This window comes from Tachysurus vachellii, chromosome 17, assembly GCF_030014155.1.
Source record: "Tachysurus vachellii isolate PV-2020 chromosome 17, HZAU_Pvac_v1, whole genome shotgun sequence".
Classification (NCBI taxonomy): domain Eukaryota; kingdom Metazoa; phylum Chordata; class Actinopteri; order Siluriformes; family Bagridae; genus Tachysurus; species Tachysurus vachellii.
The window spans coordinates 12106075-12122805 of NC_083476.1; the positions used below are offsets into that span (position 1 = coordinate 12106075).

The 16731-nt window shown below is 36.2% G+C and overlaps 1 protein-coding gene across 3 annotated transcripts; it reads right to left on the reverse strand.

The window, feature by feature from the left end:
• Positions 1 to 4051: 4051 nt before the first annotated feature.
• btc (betacellulin, epidermal growth factor family member) lies at positions 4052 to 16723 on the reverse strand. 3 transcript variants are annotated; one of them, XM_060891298.1, is made up of 6 exons: positions 16373 to 16723; positions 14258 to 14359; positions 12630 to 12747; positions 12357 to 12503; positions 9688 to 9812; positions 4052 to 5542 (listed from the first exon to the last, which is right to left on the reverse strand). In XM_060891298.1, the coding sequence occupies exons 1-5, from the start codon at positions 16410 to 16412 to the stop codon at positions 9689 to 9691; spliced, it is 531 nt and encodes a 176-aa protein (XP_060747281.1). In that variant the 5' UTR covers positions 16413 to 16723; the 3' UTR covers positions 4052 to 5542; position 9688. The 3 variants fall into 3 exon arrangements, with proteins under 3 accessions (XP_060747281.1, XP_060747279.1, XP_060747280.1); XM_060891296.1 differs by having other exon boundaries at positions 4054 to 5542; positions 9688 to 9815; XM_060891297.1 differs by lacking the exon at positions 4052 to 5542 and adding an exon at positions 6585 to 7734 and having other exon boundaries at positions 9688 to 9815.
• Positions 16724 to 16731: the final 8 nt, after the last annotated feature.

Consider the following 16731-nt stretch of genomic DNA (forward strand, 5'->3'; position numbering starts at 1 on the left):
CCACCAGCTTGTCCTCTTCCCACAGTCCATTCATTGGACCAGTCAACCTTTATCCGTTGCACCATGGCACAGTTCTTCTCAATCAAGCCCATTGTATTTGATTTCGATGGTGGACAGGGGTTAGCATGGACACTCAGTCTGGTCTATTGGTACACAGCCCCAACATTGCAGGATAAGATCAACTTTGTGTTCTGACATATTGCTTCTCTAACCATAATTAACATTTTCTGTGACCAGACTGAACAGTGCTTGTCACCCTTCATTGATAAGCCTTAGGTTTATTCCTCTATGGATGACTCTCTGTACATTCCACAAGCATTGGCGTTTATGAGATGCTCCGATGCATCTGACCCTTGACAGAGTTATTCAGGTCTTGAGTAACTTGCCCATTTATCCTGCATACATTTTAACCACAAGAACCAACTGGTCAGCTAGAAACACTTGTTCCCGTAGCAGCCTCTTTTTCTTGGTTGAAATTAATATGGTGAATAAAATGCAGCTTGTCTTTTTCTCTGAAAAACCACCAAGTGTAAACTTCCCTGTCATGCAGGCTTTGCCAGTTAGAAAAAATTAAAGGACAGCTGTTATTTTTACAATATTATTCACACCACATTTAAAAAGAAAAACTGTATTACACAATTCTAACATTTTCAGGTTGTGATGAGTCACTAGAGCATCTTTAATGTGCTTGATTCTGCAAGTCTTTGTTTCAACACAGGATGAAGTCAGTAGAACACGTAGTTGGTTCACAGTGATGCCTTATTCTAACATGGCCAATCAATCCAGCATTCATCATGAACAAGCTCTTCAGGCCAAAGATCTTACAGGCAATAAAAATTATTTTCTTGAGGTTCCTTCTTCACCAAACCCAATAACTATAATTTAACGCTAGTTTTGCCTCTAGAGGGCAGTATGTCCCAATAATTACCTGATTCCTTCACAACTTATAAATGACAACCTGACATCCAAGTTATTATATTTAATAGCATAATGAATGGTCACCTGTATATTCATTCATTCATTCATTTTCTCCCGCTTATCCGAACTACCTCGGGTCACGGGAAGCCTGTGCCTATTTCAGGAGTAAATCACACTGCAATCACACTGCAATTTTTTTTTTATTAAGTCTGCTGCTTTATTCATTCATTCATTCATTCATCTTCTACCGCTTATCCAAACTACCTCAGGTCACGGGGAGCCTGTGCCTATCTCAGGCGTCATTGGGCATCAAGGCAGGAAACACCCTGGACGGAGTGCCAACCCATCGCAGGGCACACACACACTCTCATTCACTCACGCAATCACACACTACGGACAATTTTCCAGAGATGCCAATCAACCTACCATGCATGTCTTTGGTCCGGGGGAGGAAACTGGAGTACCCGGAGGAAACCCCCGAGGCACGGGGAGAACATGCAAACTGCTCACACACAAGGCGGAGGCGGGAATCGAACCCCCAACCCTGGAGGTGTGAGGTGCCCCTCTCACTTGTATATAATATATATTATGTAAATTACTTACATTTAATGACAATTTACAATCACAACTTAATGAAAATATATAGTAGTACTTAAGGGTTTGTGAATAAATATGACCCAACTCTTTAGAGATGGTTTTCTAACCTTTTCCTGCCTAATGAGCAACAACTCTTGTTTTTTTTTTTTTGAGGTCCTCAGAAATCTCCTTGTTAATGACATGACACAAACCCGTGTTGTGAAGATCAGGCTTTGATAGATCCCTTTTTTTTTTAAAATAAAACAGGACCTTCACTGACACTTGATTGAAAACTGATTGGCCTCTAATTTGACCTTCAAATTAACTGCTAATCCTAGAGTTACCCATAATTTTCACATATATGTAATAAAGGACCGTATTCCTGGTTAAATAAATTCCCAGGTATATTTCATTTCTGCCTCCTTTGTTAGATTCTGTTCACTTTGTCTATTTTTATTATTTATGTGAAAATCTGATGATGTTTTGGTTCATTTCAATGAAGAAATTTCAAGCACAACTGTATGTACATGGAAGCGCATGGAGGTTTCATAATGCTATAATAGCATCTTCCGTGAATGCACAAAGGTCAAAAATAACACCGGCCCATGCTCCATCTCTCCAAATATGAGGTAAACTGAATGCAGCTTTAGTGTAAAGACCCTGAAGTTGAACATTGACATCTTTCAAATTTTAGTTCTTTCATACCACAGCAATTTTCCAAAAATACCTTCTTACATTTTATTATTCATTGTTTTTATCCATTTGTAGTTACTTTTAATGTATTACCAGGTATTATGTATTAAATATATTACCAAGAAACTGGCAAACATTAAGGACTCTGTCCTGAAAACTTTCCCATGTCAGAAAGTTACAGATTTACCTCAGTTAACTAATGCTGACACTAGAGACTGTCAGAGTTGTTGTTATAGACGTTATATCAGTATCTTCTGACCAACTGTTGGACTTTTTACTGAAGCACCTGAAGTCATTGTGGATGTTAGACCTCTAGTCCTGTTTGAATCATTTGTATGGAGGTACACTGACACACAGCCACACACACAGCACTTATAAAGCACTCCTGTGTTTGCCGAGCTATTTACAGCCAGACTCGGTGTGAGAAATTGCTCACTTCAAAGACTTTAGAGCAATAAGTGTTGCTCACTAACCCACTGCACTTCAAAGTGTTTTATCAGCTACGATCTGGGTTAATAGTGCCATAGACACAAAGGACAAAAAGCAAAGCAGTAAACCGTTGGGAGTGTCATCTCACTGCATTGTCTCACTTAGCAACATGACCCAAGGCACAGAAATTCAATCCAAGCTCAGCTGCGCATGCCCACTTTAGGGCATTGATGCTACAAAAGCTTTCATACTGGTTTAGGTAGTAAAAAAATTCAATATTCAATATAACACAATATGGCAGAGTGTTTATAATATAGAATAATAATAATAATAATAATAATAACAATGCCTGGTTGTGTGTCCTAGGTTTCTTAATTAATTAAAATGTTAATTATAATACAGTCAGAATTACTGAAACCTAATTATAATAACAACATTAATGATGAATAACAATATTTCTGCCGTTAATTAACTGATTTAGTTAAAGTGTCTGAGTTACACAGCACTCTGTAATGCAAGATGTTTGTTTTAAATACTGCGTTCTCCATCAATCATTATGATGTTCATAATTACCGGGTGATTTTGTATAACCTGAATTGAATCCTCCAGAAAAGAAGGGTGAGATCAGATACGTCTTTGGTATTAGTGCTGGTGTATTGTACACATGCTGTATTTGGCAGCTTCAGCACAGTATAATGTTTTAGTCCATCAATCACTGGCTGTCAGCATGATAATGGGAAGCTGAAGTGTTTCCATACGGTACATCAGAAATTAAGGATCTGGAGGAATCTTCCAGTTTCTGCTTGCTGGCTAAAAGTTTTGCTTAATACTATCTAATACATCAATATGACTTTATACTAGCACACTGACTCAAGAAAATACTGGACTTAGGAGGTGTGCTTTTTGCTTTTTTTTTTTTAAAAACACAAATATGAAGGGATTTTTTTCAGCAAATGGTGTGTGCTTCATCAAGTTTAAAAGTTCCTTACACCAATTGTTACGAGTGATATAGCAAACTCACATTACATCGCTTATACATTTCTAGTTCGAACTGAAATTCATTTTTTTGTCACTCCATATTAATGACCTGAATGACAGCAATCTAAAACAAATCTATAAATCGACAAATTAGACTAGCCATTCAATTAGTATAAAGGTATTAGTGCCTCACTAAAGGAAGTGTATGTCTATGGTATTAATTCTAAAGAACAAGCTTTACATAAAAAGATTAAACCACCTGTAATCATTAACATGATGATGTTATCTGTAAGGAGACATCTATTTATGCAAAAGTCTCCAATGTTTGCACTGTATAACAGTCCGAGGTAAAGCTTTAGGTTTTCTGACACTGGCAACTCCTCAGGATGTAACCCTGTAGTTTCTTGGCAGGATGGCAAGCTGCCTTTTCTGCCTTAATAACTTCAAGAAAAGAAAAAAAAAACGGAACCAGTTTGGTGAGGGAACCAGTGTTTAGTGAGAAATGGAAGCCACAACAGTAAAAGTAGCAATGAATGAAAAAAGTGTTGTGTCTAGTAAATGTATAATGTAAAAAAAATAAAATAAAATGACTTCTGGGTGACTCTGCTCTCAACAGTAACTACTTCATCACATCACCCCATTGTTGATTATATTCCTACAACAGCCATACACATAGGATCCAGAACATGTGGATTTAAATACAGACAGTAAACTACAAGCTGTGTGTTGTTTCGTGTGAACAGAAATTGCAGCACTTTTCACAAACATGCAAAAAAAAAAGTAAATTTCAACCAAGACATTAGGCAAAACAGGTAGAATACTGGTTAATACACTTTAGTGAAAAGGAAACTGCATACCAAAGCTAGGGTGTGGTATCTGCAAACTTCAAGCTCTTTTCTTTTCTCTCTGTAACAAAAGCGTATCGCTTTCACTGCTGATACTCGGTGGTGTAAATAGAATACAAGTAATGTTAACGCAAACAAGCCAACACATGACAAGAAATGCTTCAGGTTTTTTTTTTTGTTTGTTTTGTTTTTTTGATAGATAAACTTTACTGGAACTTTATATCTACATAGCAAGTAAAACAGCACACAACACTACAGATATTTTATATATAATTTTTTTTTTTTTACATCCTTCAAACAATAAATAGATCTGTGTATTTGATAGAAATGTTTAAATTCTTTGACATCAAACTTTGCAGTAACTATTTTCTCGAGGTAACTGCCTGAATGATGTCTGTAGTCTCACTGCACAGTTTTGAGATAACAAAAATCTCAAAACAATATCAACATCAGCCATTTATTTGATCTTTCTTATTGTGATGATAAAATAAATACAAGATGATTAAGCCTTTATTGTTCGCTCTGTTGATAGAACAATTTGCAGGTAAATAGCCAATTAGCCAAATAGAAGACAGTTACATGTTTTACTTGACTTAAAGGAGTAAAAGTCTTTTGAAATCGGCTTAATATTCTTGTATTTGTTGCATCATAATCACAATGAGAAATGTTACATACGCTTTTTGCACAAAGGTTTTTTTTTTTCTGACTTGAATAGACACCTTTTTTTTATGCACAGCATTAAACATTTTCATACAAAAGTGTCCGCTTCTCTAATATAACCATCTAATAATTTGTCATTTGGGGCATTAGAGAAGAACATATCCCTTCTACAGCTGACCGTGATCTGTAAATCTGGCCAGAAATTCTTGATCCTATGCCCATAACATCCAAAACACACTGCTGCTGGTGTTGCAGCCTGGAGAAAAAAAAAAGCATACCTAGCACATAGTCTAGTCGCAATTGTAGCTGAACTATAATAGAGACTGGAAAGTTGGATCACATGCCGCATCCCTTGGGTCCGTTTCAAGGACTTCAGGTTCGTTAATCATGCAGGGTGTCTTCCTGTCCAGCAGGAGAACTCCTTGTAGACTGGTTTTACAGCTCTACAAAAGGGCACACAGAGGATTACATTATTACAGTGACGGAAATGCTCATTGCATGTTACAACATGACTGTGCGTTTTTGATTATTAAGCATTGAATAGTAAACAATGGGTCATGATGTTACAGAAAAGTAGTCCACACCTTCTTTTATAGCAGTACCGTGGTACAATAATTTGTCAGTGCTTCCGAATTATCAGGTTGAGCAGTTCGGAAAAAACTACAGGTTTATATTAATGTGTTTGTCTAATACATTATTTTTTCTGTAATATCTAGTAACAGCTCATCACAGACTTGCCATGCCAAATGTTCCACACAATAACAATAATAATAATAGATGCAAAAGCTGGAACATCAGGACAATGGAGACCAGTTTCAAACTGACAGGCTATGGTTTTATTTTGTTTTTATCACCTTCACCAGAGAGAAAAGAGTAGTTGATGTGGAACTTCATCTTAAATAGATAAACATCGTGACCTCATTCTTTAACGATGTTGAGACGTGCTGTTATAGGAAAATAATCATGTACAAAAGCACACACCTTGAGCAAATTGCTTACTTTGAGAAAAATACATCAGTTTCTATACTAGTCGTACATTGCAAAAGTAGAATAGCCAGGTGAAATTTTTTTGCCTCAAGTGTTCTTTTTGTTGTTGTTTTTTTTTTAAATAGGGGAAACAAAAAGACCCTTTTAAATAAAAAGGGTCACAGGACCCACTGACCACTGCACCAGAGTAAAGTCTGACAATGGTTCTGCGGGTGTCATCCATGTACCCAAGTCTGTGGTTCCTTCAAAAATATTCCTCCCCTTACCATCACTGACCCCCCACCAAACTGCTCATGCTGGATGATTCCCCACGGCATCATACGAGCTCAGTGTGAACCTGCTCTCATTTGTGAAGATAACAGGGAGCCACTGGAGGACCTGCCATTTCTGGTGTTCTCTTGCAAATGGCAATTATATTGCCTTATGCTGACAAGGACCTTAAGAAAACAAAACTAGAAGCAAATTGTTCAGGAGGAAATAAAGAGAGAGCAATTATTTATGGTCACCACACACAAAACATGTTGCCTGCTGTTGCCTCTCAGGTTCACCTGTTTGCACCAAAGCAGTTGAAAATGATTCCCAATCACTTCTGCTTCCTAACTCCACAGATTGATGTCCCTGAAGATGATTGTGTTCCCTTATTTTTTGAGCATTAAAAAAGAAACTACTAAAATGAGGAAAAGAAAAAAAAAGACACCAGAAATATGACCCTGGATTAACTCCAAAATCTAATCAGTTCATCTGTTGTTTATATCTACAAATCTTCAACAACTCCCTCCTCAGCTCTGTTCCTCATACAGAGTTTGCATTTACACATTCATTATCAGAAGCTCAAGGTCCGGTTTCTGGCTAGAGTTTTGCCACTGGTAGGACATTCTTGCTGGTGAAATACTTCAAAAATTAGAGTGTAAATATAGGATTTGTACAGACATACCCTTGATATGAAATCAAACTTTTGGTATTTTGGTATCAAACTTGGTCAATGTTATTTTAGGGACACAAATAAGTAAGGACTAGACTTGGTGGTGGATATTTCAGCCATGGATGCAGCTCTGCCATGTTCTACTTGCCTCATGTTTTGCCTCATTCAGAGCTCATGCTTTTTCCTGATATGTGAGATAGCATTCTGTGTGAAGGAGACAGATAACAGTTTCAGTTTTGCATGCCTCTGTGATTTGAGTGATTTGGGTTGCTTAATAACAATCTTTATTAAATTTAGGGTAAGGGATTTGTGTGGCCTTTGTGTGAAATCATCCAGTCACACCCTATTATAGATGGTGTCTTTAATAATAGATTTTATAACTTTAAATACCCCACAGTTCTGATCGCGGTACATCCAGCCGTAACAAACAGGTCTGTTGTAATGTTACAATTTTTATACTAACTGCTTGTTCACAGAGACTTTGCGTTGGAGACGCGTTGAATAAAAATCAATTGCTGAGGTGGTGAAGGTTTCTGTTTATAAATGTTTATTTAACAGTAATGGAAGGAGACTCAGGTGTTTGTGTTATGTAGCCGTTAGCTTCCCAGATCATCAGACTCTTCAGGACAGACTCTTCACAGTTTGTTGATAACAGATTTCTTTTGTCTGTTTGTGTGTTAAGAATTTTAAGAAAGAGGCTGGTGAGGCATCAACTGTTTGTCGCAGCTGTAACGCAAGCAATAACACATAGTAAATTTCTCATGGATGTTCCAAAACATTAAATCTAACAATAAACAGTTATAGAAAACATCACCTATTTAAAATATTTAAGGTACAGTAAGTAGCAAATCACCATGGTATAAGCAGAATAACACATCTCAGACTTGTTCTGTTAAGAGAACAATCCACTTCTGTTTATACATCAGGCTGCATCACACTAACCCTGTTTTTGCACGACTTCACACTCTGACATGAGTTAGCTTTAACTAATTAAAGAGCCATCAGGACAGACAATCCATCTGTGATTCCTGAATCACATTTTAATAGGATTCCTGACTGGCCTTCTTTCATAGCATTCAGAAGGTGAGAAATGAAGCTATTTAGAAAACAATTTAGTCACTTTTCTGAAACAGAAATGTCTGACAGCCTCCAACAACAGCGACAGTGGAGTTTAAATTTTCACATGAACACAGATGACCAAAACCTGCTCGTCCTTTCGATGGGCACTGGGAATTGTGTAACTCCTAGAAGATTTTTAAAGGCTATCAGCTTCATCAAAGCATACTTTCATTTTCCTGGAACTGGCCACAGGAATGTGCAGTTTCACCTCCTGCTACTTGGTGTTTGCCTAATGCTAAATGGTGAAAAGCATGCAGACAGTAAAAAAGCTCCTACTCTTAGAATTTCTAAATAAAGTGACAAAGCTTAAACCACTGTTAAGAAACCCTGAATGGTTTGTATTTATCAATCAGCCATTTAAGTCAGGTATACCTGCTATTAGTATTCCTACTGTAAAAATGGTAAGTAAACTAAATCTAAATAAATAACACCAACACAATCCAAAAGAGAGAGAACAGACCCAACGGTTCCTGTGAAATTTTAGTAGAATATTATCTTGTGCACAATAATAATAATGCCCACTACAGTTAAGGTACTGTAGAGTTGTAGCCGTTATGTACATGGTTTCCTTTTAGAGCCAGAAACGGTGCCTTCTTGTTGTTAAAGTGGCTCAGTGAGAATCACATTCACTGTCCATCTACGGTATGGAAACACGCTCACTACTGCCTTCCATTTCATCTTAATAGATGGGTTTTAACTGTGCTTACAAGGCTGGCAATTCATGCCTTGTGGACAGGACAGGATTTTTAAAGCCCCAGCATCAATTTCAAAATCAGAATCAAATACAATTTAAATCTTACAGCAGAGCTGCAGATTACTTAATATGATCAGACATCGCTGTTGGTGCACTTCATTTTGCAGGCTTTTAGGGATTAGAACATTTATATATTTTGATAGTCTCAGAAAAACTAGAAATATGTCCTATCAGCATCACAAAGAGGTGTAAACAATATACAGAGATCACATTTCCAACTCAATAGTATTAACAGGCCATTGACATTTTACATAGCTCCAGTCGCAATGAATAGTGCTCACTGAGCTATATTTTGAAGAAGTAAAGCAGCCTTTCAATAAGAAACCAGTTGACAGTTTTACTGTTTGTTGTGTGTATTTGAATAAATGTGACAGCTGATATTTGGAAGGGATTTGGGACTACTGTCTGACCCCATTCACACATACAGGTGTTTTGGGACACATGTATGCTTACACCAAAATATATTCCTACCTGATTTCAAACACGGTAGTTTTATAAATCTGTCCACATGCACAGCATTTCAGAACATTTTCTCTGACCGCACAAGCAACATTTACACAAATGCCTCTGTGTACATGAGACCTTTTCAATGTAAAATTTAAAACTACTCACATGAACATTCCAGCCCAACAGGTAGTAATAGCATTTTGTATCATCTATTCAGGCACTGAATTACAATAATAATAAAAAAATTATTAAAAAAACCCTCAATCAACCTTATACCTATACATATTTCTGTATCATGTGACCTGAAGACGGTGAACAACAATGAAAGAGCAATACGCAATCGAGGAATAAATTCTCACCTCATACTGTGTTTGTGTCAGACACGTCTCCGGTTGCAGGTGAAGCTTCATTCGTGTTTAGTGTGTTCAGCCTCTCCACTTCATCCCTTTTCTGCTGTTTTCTCCTCTTTTTCCGATACAACTTTCTGCTGAGAAAAGAAGGCACTGGAATTATGTTTAACGTAGTGCAGTCTTATATACATACACAGATATATATATATATATATATATATATATATATATATATATATATATATATATATAAAATATATAAAAATCTCAATGATACACAGATACATTAAGACATGTTATAGCTCAATAGTATGCATTAGCGTGTGGTTTATGTAAGTGACAGGAATTTAAGTTAGGGGTGTAACTGTGCAGAAATGTAATGAAGTGCATCGTGCATGAATGTGCAATTCATATTGAGTACATCAGCTTTCTAGTATGTATGCAGTGTTTGTTTCCCAATGTGTTTGCAGTGTTTGTTTTGCACTACCAATAAAATATACAGAGCACACTTGCCCTAACAGCATGTTTACAATATGAAACCTATTTGTAGCAAACACACACTGTTATTTATATAGAAATAAAAAGGAGTCTTTACAGACATCATTTTTCTCTATCAAAGCCAAACTGAATTGTGACCCGTGAAGCCAGTATTATAAATTCAGCAGAATCGTTACCTGTTGTTACACTAATAGTAAATTATATGCAAGTATAAAAACATGTAAATGCCATTGATATATTTTACTGGATTTAGTGTATGGAGCCAAACTAGGGTCCGTTTTTTATGTAAATAAAATCCATATTACAGTAAATTGGTAGCGTGTTTCATGGAAATGGATCATGTATATTATGTAAACTTATTTTAATACTAATTAATTAGAGAGTGCTTCATGCAAATGAGGTACACAATCATTGCATGTAACCGTTTCACGTAAATAAAATGTGAACAATGGCAAACAGATGCGTTTTATTCTGGGATTAGACAGAATGGCCAGACCATGTCATATTCAAATGATATGTAAATAATGTAAGAATTATTAAATGCAGTGTTGTATAAAGTACTTGAAAGCAATACTTGAGTAAAAGTACAAGTATCGTACTAGAAAAAGACTTTGGTAGAAGTAAAAGTTACCTTTTAGAATATTACTCAAGTAAAAGTCTTAAAGTATCTGATATATACTGTACTTAAGTATCAAAAGTAATTTTCTGATATTTAATGTACTTAAGTATTTGAAGTAAAAGTAAAAAGTTAAATTTCAGTGATTTTCGGTAGCCATAAGATCATGGGCGGTTCTAGGATTTCATCTTTAGGGGGTTTTAGCCCTCAGTGAGAATTTAAAACAAGAAGAGATTTATATTATATATTATATGACTACATAGTAAGCCAAAAGTTATGGTATTATTAAATGGCAAATGTGTACACCAAAATTTTATGCATGATGTAATGATGCCAGTCTTGAATCAATTCAGTTCATGTATGTGTGCATTCTCTACGAACAGTGTGTCCAATGAATGCAGTCATTAATAAAAAAATATTCACAAGACAAAGACCAAATCAATAAATGTTATTTTTATTTAGTATTGAATGGATTGTTTGCATTAATATTTTGTTTGTGCCATCAACTCTGGTAATAAGAATAGTGAAGTTTAACTGCTTTCGGTTGCCGTCTTCGCGGCTTTCCGCCAATTAACGTTATAGATAAACGCCTCCAGCTCTGACTGCGCGTGCACGCTGTGCGTCCCTGTGCTTCTCCATAGAGCGTGAGGAGCGTAATGCAATCTAGGAGCAGTGATTCGCCAAACCTCCCTTATTGCAGTCGCACACATTTCTTCTGATTTTATTTTGTAGTAACGAGTAACGCAGATACTTAGTGGAAATATAACGGAGTAAAAGTATACATTTTATCTAGGAAATGTAGTGGAGTAAAAGTGAAAGTTGACAAATTTAAATAGCGAAGTAAAGTACAGATACGTGAAATTTCTACTTAAGTACAGTAACGAAGTATTTGTACTCTGTAACATTACAACACTGATTAAATGCTAATTTTGATGTTCTTTGAAACCTAACACATCGATCAATCATTGTGCTAAATTTTATGTTTATGCGAGGTTTCATTGCTAAGAGTTGGTGTAATTGGAAATATATAAAAGATAATTAATGTATTCTTAAGCCTGGCCGTATTTATCATACGTTCCGGTTCCCATCAGCTCAGAGCCGGATACACAGCATTCTACAGCCTTTGTTATTGGTGTCTGGAGCTGGATTTAGCCCAAATATGTGGCCTGACTGGGACTTTCTGAGTACAGGAAGCCATAATGAATACTGGCCACATTTATTGGATTATATTAAGCTCCACACCTTTTACCTGAAAGTTAATAATACATAAATATACATTAAATATTACATGACACTATTCTGTTTTTATTTTTCTGCTTTCTCCTGAATGTGAATGTAGAAAAAATACGAACAGCCTTACAAATATGTACATAAAAATGTAAATATTTACATAAAATATGTTATGTCAGAAATTAATCAACATTACATATCTTGGATGCAAGTTTCAATAGTTTTAACTGAACCTGATGTCTGATAACACGAGGCATGATGTAAACAAGACGCAACATGGAATTAGACAGATAAAATGATAATGGAGATAAAAGTCTGCTGTGTATGGACTCACTGTGCACAGATGCATATAAAGACAATGATGAGAAGGAGAATGACCAATCCAGATATGATGCTAATGATGACTATTTCCCTCTGTTCGCCAACCAACCAGCCAAGATCATGATATTCACATCTGGCACCAATGTATCCACTCTCACATCTGTATGATAAGCAAGAAAAAGATCAGCGCTTTAAAGAATGCAAGAGAGACAAAACAGCGACAGAAACTGCTCAGCTTGTGTACTTCAGTTTCAGGTATAAAACTCATTCTAAGAGTCAGTCTCACCTGCAGGTCGGCGTGTTCTGCTCCTGCACAAAACGGCACATCCCATGGATACAATAATGTAGGTAATCGTCAGGACATTTGGAGAAATGCCCACTCCATTGGTGGATATCCTTCAAATCTGTAGAGAAGAAACAATTGCGTGATGACGCCAAAGTGGATTTAAATGCGTCACAGTATAATAAAAGAATTCCTGGCACTGCTTTGGAAGTAAAACGGATATAATCATTCTCCCATTTACCTCTGATGTTAAATATGAGCCTGGTTTGTGGTTTGGAGGTTAATGTGGAAAATAAACATGAAACCTGAAGCTTTTACTACTGAACAGCTGCAGGTTGAATGGCGTAGTATCTGATTACTACAGATTATATGATCGCAATACGATAGGCTAACTCATTGTAAACTGACTAGCTATTATACGCATGCTTTTAAGTTTTGTTCTGCAATTATCCCTGACAGGTGACTCATTTTTTTTTTCAGTCTTACCTCAGGTATGACATATCTGGCAACTTGTTCATAAAAATATATATGCAGCTTCATGCTGATCAGTCCTAATTCTCTTTAATATCTGGTTTTAAAGAAATCACTCACTGCATGTTTAACATTACACATGAACATGTATAATAGCAACAATATAATATTTTTATTATAATTCTTACATTATGGTGCCAGAGCACTATTTTGCTAGCTCCCCTTTTCCTAGATAATGTTTGTCAGTGATTTACAACCTTATGCATTGCAAACATCAAAATCCTTACATAAATAACAAATATTTAGTATAAAACTTTAATCATATTACTGCCTTAAGCTCACTGTGTGTGAAATGTTTTTGAGCAGACTACACATGCAACTCACTATACTGCTACATTTCATAAACTCAGTCACTGTTTGTTTAGTAGGAATTGAATTTTAATATATTTTACATGAATATTAAAGACTTGCTAATTCATTTATGATCTCTCTCACTACAAGTGGGTATTTGGGTCATTTTAAAACTCTTTTTTTTTTTTGCTTGTAGACTGTGACAGGGACATAACAGGGCAAGCATTCAGACCACACAGAGTTACAGAATAAAATGCCTCAATACACTGTGAAACATATTAAGTTTAAATGCACATAATAAGAAAATGAAACACACAACAGACACACAAACACATGAATCGGTACCAGCACTGCCATCAGTTAAAAGGCTAAAAGTTTACACTAATGGCGAGCGGCCGACCTGAGCACGTAGAGCAGTATCAGTGAGCGTGGTCATTAAACGCTTTTATTACAAGCGTAATATAAAACTCTGCATGAAAACAACTCTTTGCTAGCAACATACAGCAACAATCAACACAAATTGAGCTGGGTAATGTTCTGTAATGTCTCTGATTGCTTAGGTTTTTCATTTCACTATGACACTAGGAAAAACTGGTATGATGTAGCCCTAATAACGGGGACAAACATATGAAGCTAAAGGATTTGTTGAGGCATTATTATATAATATTCACATATTTAGTGCTTTGCTGTCAGATGATGAGTAATAAAGGGAATCCTTGAAAATTCCAAGGTATAACACTGAATAAAAGCTCCTGATCTGGATCAGATGATTGCAAATGAACAGGGAGGAACGAGAGCAGGATATTTACCTGTGCAGTTGCTGCTGTTGTCATGGGGACCGCAGGACACAGTCTTATTCGCTGTGTCCCTCGTTGTGTTCCATTCAGCCTGTGAATATTTGCATAGGGCAACTACGTGCAAAAAAAAAAAAAGAAAACACACAAATCACAGGTGCCACCCAATCTGAGCAACAATCCATATAGATCCTATATCCTATAGATCAATATCTAAAAATCCAAGATAAATGATGCAGACTTGGGGCCTGTGGACAGGTTAAAGAGCATGCACATGTACAGACAAATCCATTAACATGAAAGAAATCAGTTTTTTCTCTATAAGTCATTTGTAAATCGAGGTTAATTATATTTTCTATGCGTGTGGTATAGCTTTTCCACTTTTTAAAATCAAGTATCACATAATGATTAAATAAAGAGTAGAACAGTTACCACCCTGGAGCTGAGAATCTTCCTATAACAGTAAATATATATAAATGTCCTTTGGTGTTTTATATCTCACATACAACTTGCACTTTTCCACTGTTTATTTTTATCTATCATAGAAGTGCCTGTCATACCTTGTTTTAATCAGTTTAGAGTTGCATATTCAAAACAACTGATTTCTTGTTATCACTTTCAATGTAGCAGCTATAAACATTTTAGTATTTTTTTTCTCTATGTTAAAGCCTTACACCCTAAGCATGTTTTAATGTAATCTAACCAAGGGAGACCAAATTCTTTGTACCAACCACCAGAACATTGCTTAAAATGTAAAAAAAATATTATTCCTATCAGGTGATTTTCAGATGAAGACTTTTTTCATTCAAGTGATTTCTCTTTAGGAACAAATTAATGTAAATGAATCAGCTCTTTGTAAGAATATTAGTTATAATATATACTATAACATCTGTGCTGTATGAGTGTCAGGTTTTGTGTTGATGTCGCAAACAAATTATTCTGAGTATAGAAAAACTTTTTGATAATATTATGTATAGTAATAAAGAACTGCATAGCATAATATACACTGACTGGCCACTTTAATAGGAACGCATGTACACCTGCTCATTCATGCAGTTATCCATCCAGCCAATATCGTGGCAGCAGCACAATATATTCAATCACGCAGATCTAGGTCTGTTTATATCAAGCATCAGAATTGGGAAAGGTCTGATCTCTGTGACTAACTGTTGCATGGTGGTTTTTACCATATTGGACAAAATCAGAAACCGTCCAGCTCGTTGGAGTTTCACCCAATAATCTGTAACCTTTAGACTGATCTGTTTTTAGTCAGGCTGTTCTGCAGGGAGAAAATCTTGTTGAGAGATATGAGGCGAATGACCAGACCATTTTAAGTTGAGAGAAAGGCCACATTAACTCATTCACCCATTATACACATCCATGGTGGATACAAAAGCATCTCAACATGCCGGATTACCTTAAACCTGTTTCATGCACAACTACGGTAACTCTTTGGAGTACTGCAACAAAAATTGTGCAAATGCAAAATAAGTATAAAATAAGAGTTTTACCATTTTGAGAAAAGTCTGGCTTGGCTTATCAGCTAGCATTTTGGTACACACATTGTACACTGCACCACTCCTTACTGCTCTCGTTCATGCGCAGGAAACAGCACAGACTTCCTAATAGCAGGGAAAGTGTTTGTGCAGGCTACAAAAAACCTTCTTTGTGCCTTTATACATTATCCTGGGGTTTGACCGACCTTGTTCATGCCAAAGGAATCTCAGTTAAACATTGTATTAAGAACAAAACACAGAAAGGTCACTCTGCCTCTCTCTATTGTAGTTAAATCCCCATGACTTATTGTCAGAGCTGCTGTGAGAAAATGAATCGACACCTTCTTGACCAATCAGAATCCAGACTTGATTGACGATAGACGATACTGTGATATATCGTTAAAATATATGGTGCTGAGACTCGCTTGATTTCATTTCACTCCCTTTTACTGTGTTAAACCTTTGCTTAAACAAATCCCAAGCTTTTCTTTCAGTTTATTAGATTGTTATTTTTTAAGACATATTTAAGCGTAATAAAGGTCACAAAAAAGCGTGATTTGTATATTTACCGACGATTAAGGGCATAATCTAAATTAATTCATTACTATTTTGAGAAAGTTGAATGTTTTCTCACCTGTAAAAATCCCCAGCAGCAGTTTATGTGTCTTCTCCATCTGTCATTTGTCACGACTCTTAAATCAACAGTTCATTTTCAGGTCACTAATCTTCCTTCCTTCCTCTCTCAATAAACAGAACACTAGTGAGTCACTTGGTTTCTAAATTCGTATCCTCCCAGCCCCACAGTACCTGCATATATTTAGATATAACCTGAAATTACAGTTAGATAAGTTGTATTCTACATTTTCAGCTCGATGAACTTGGCTTGACTTTCCTGAGGTAAATGACTTAGCCGAATTAGCTGACCTACTGAAGAGAGCGGCGTGCACGCGCACACAGGTTGGGTTTCCTCACATGAAGGGGGCGGGGCTGCTG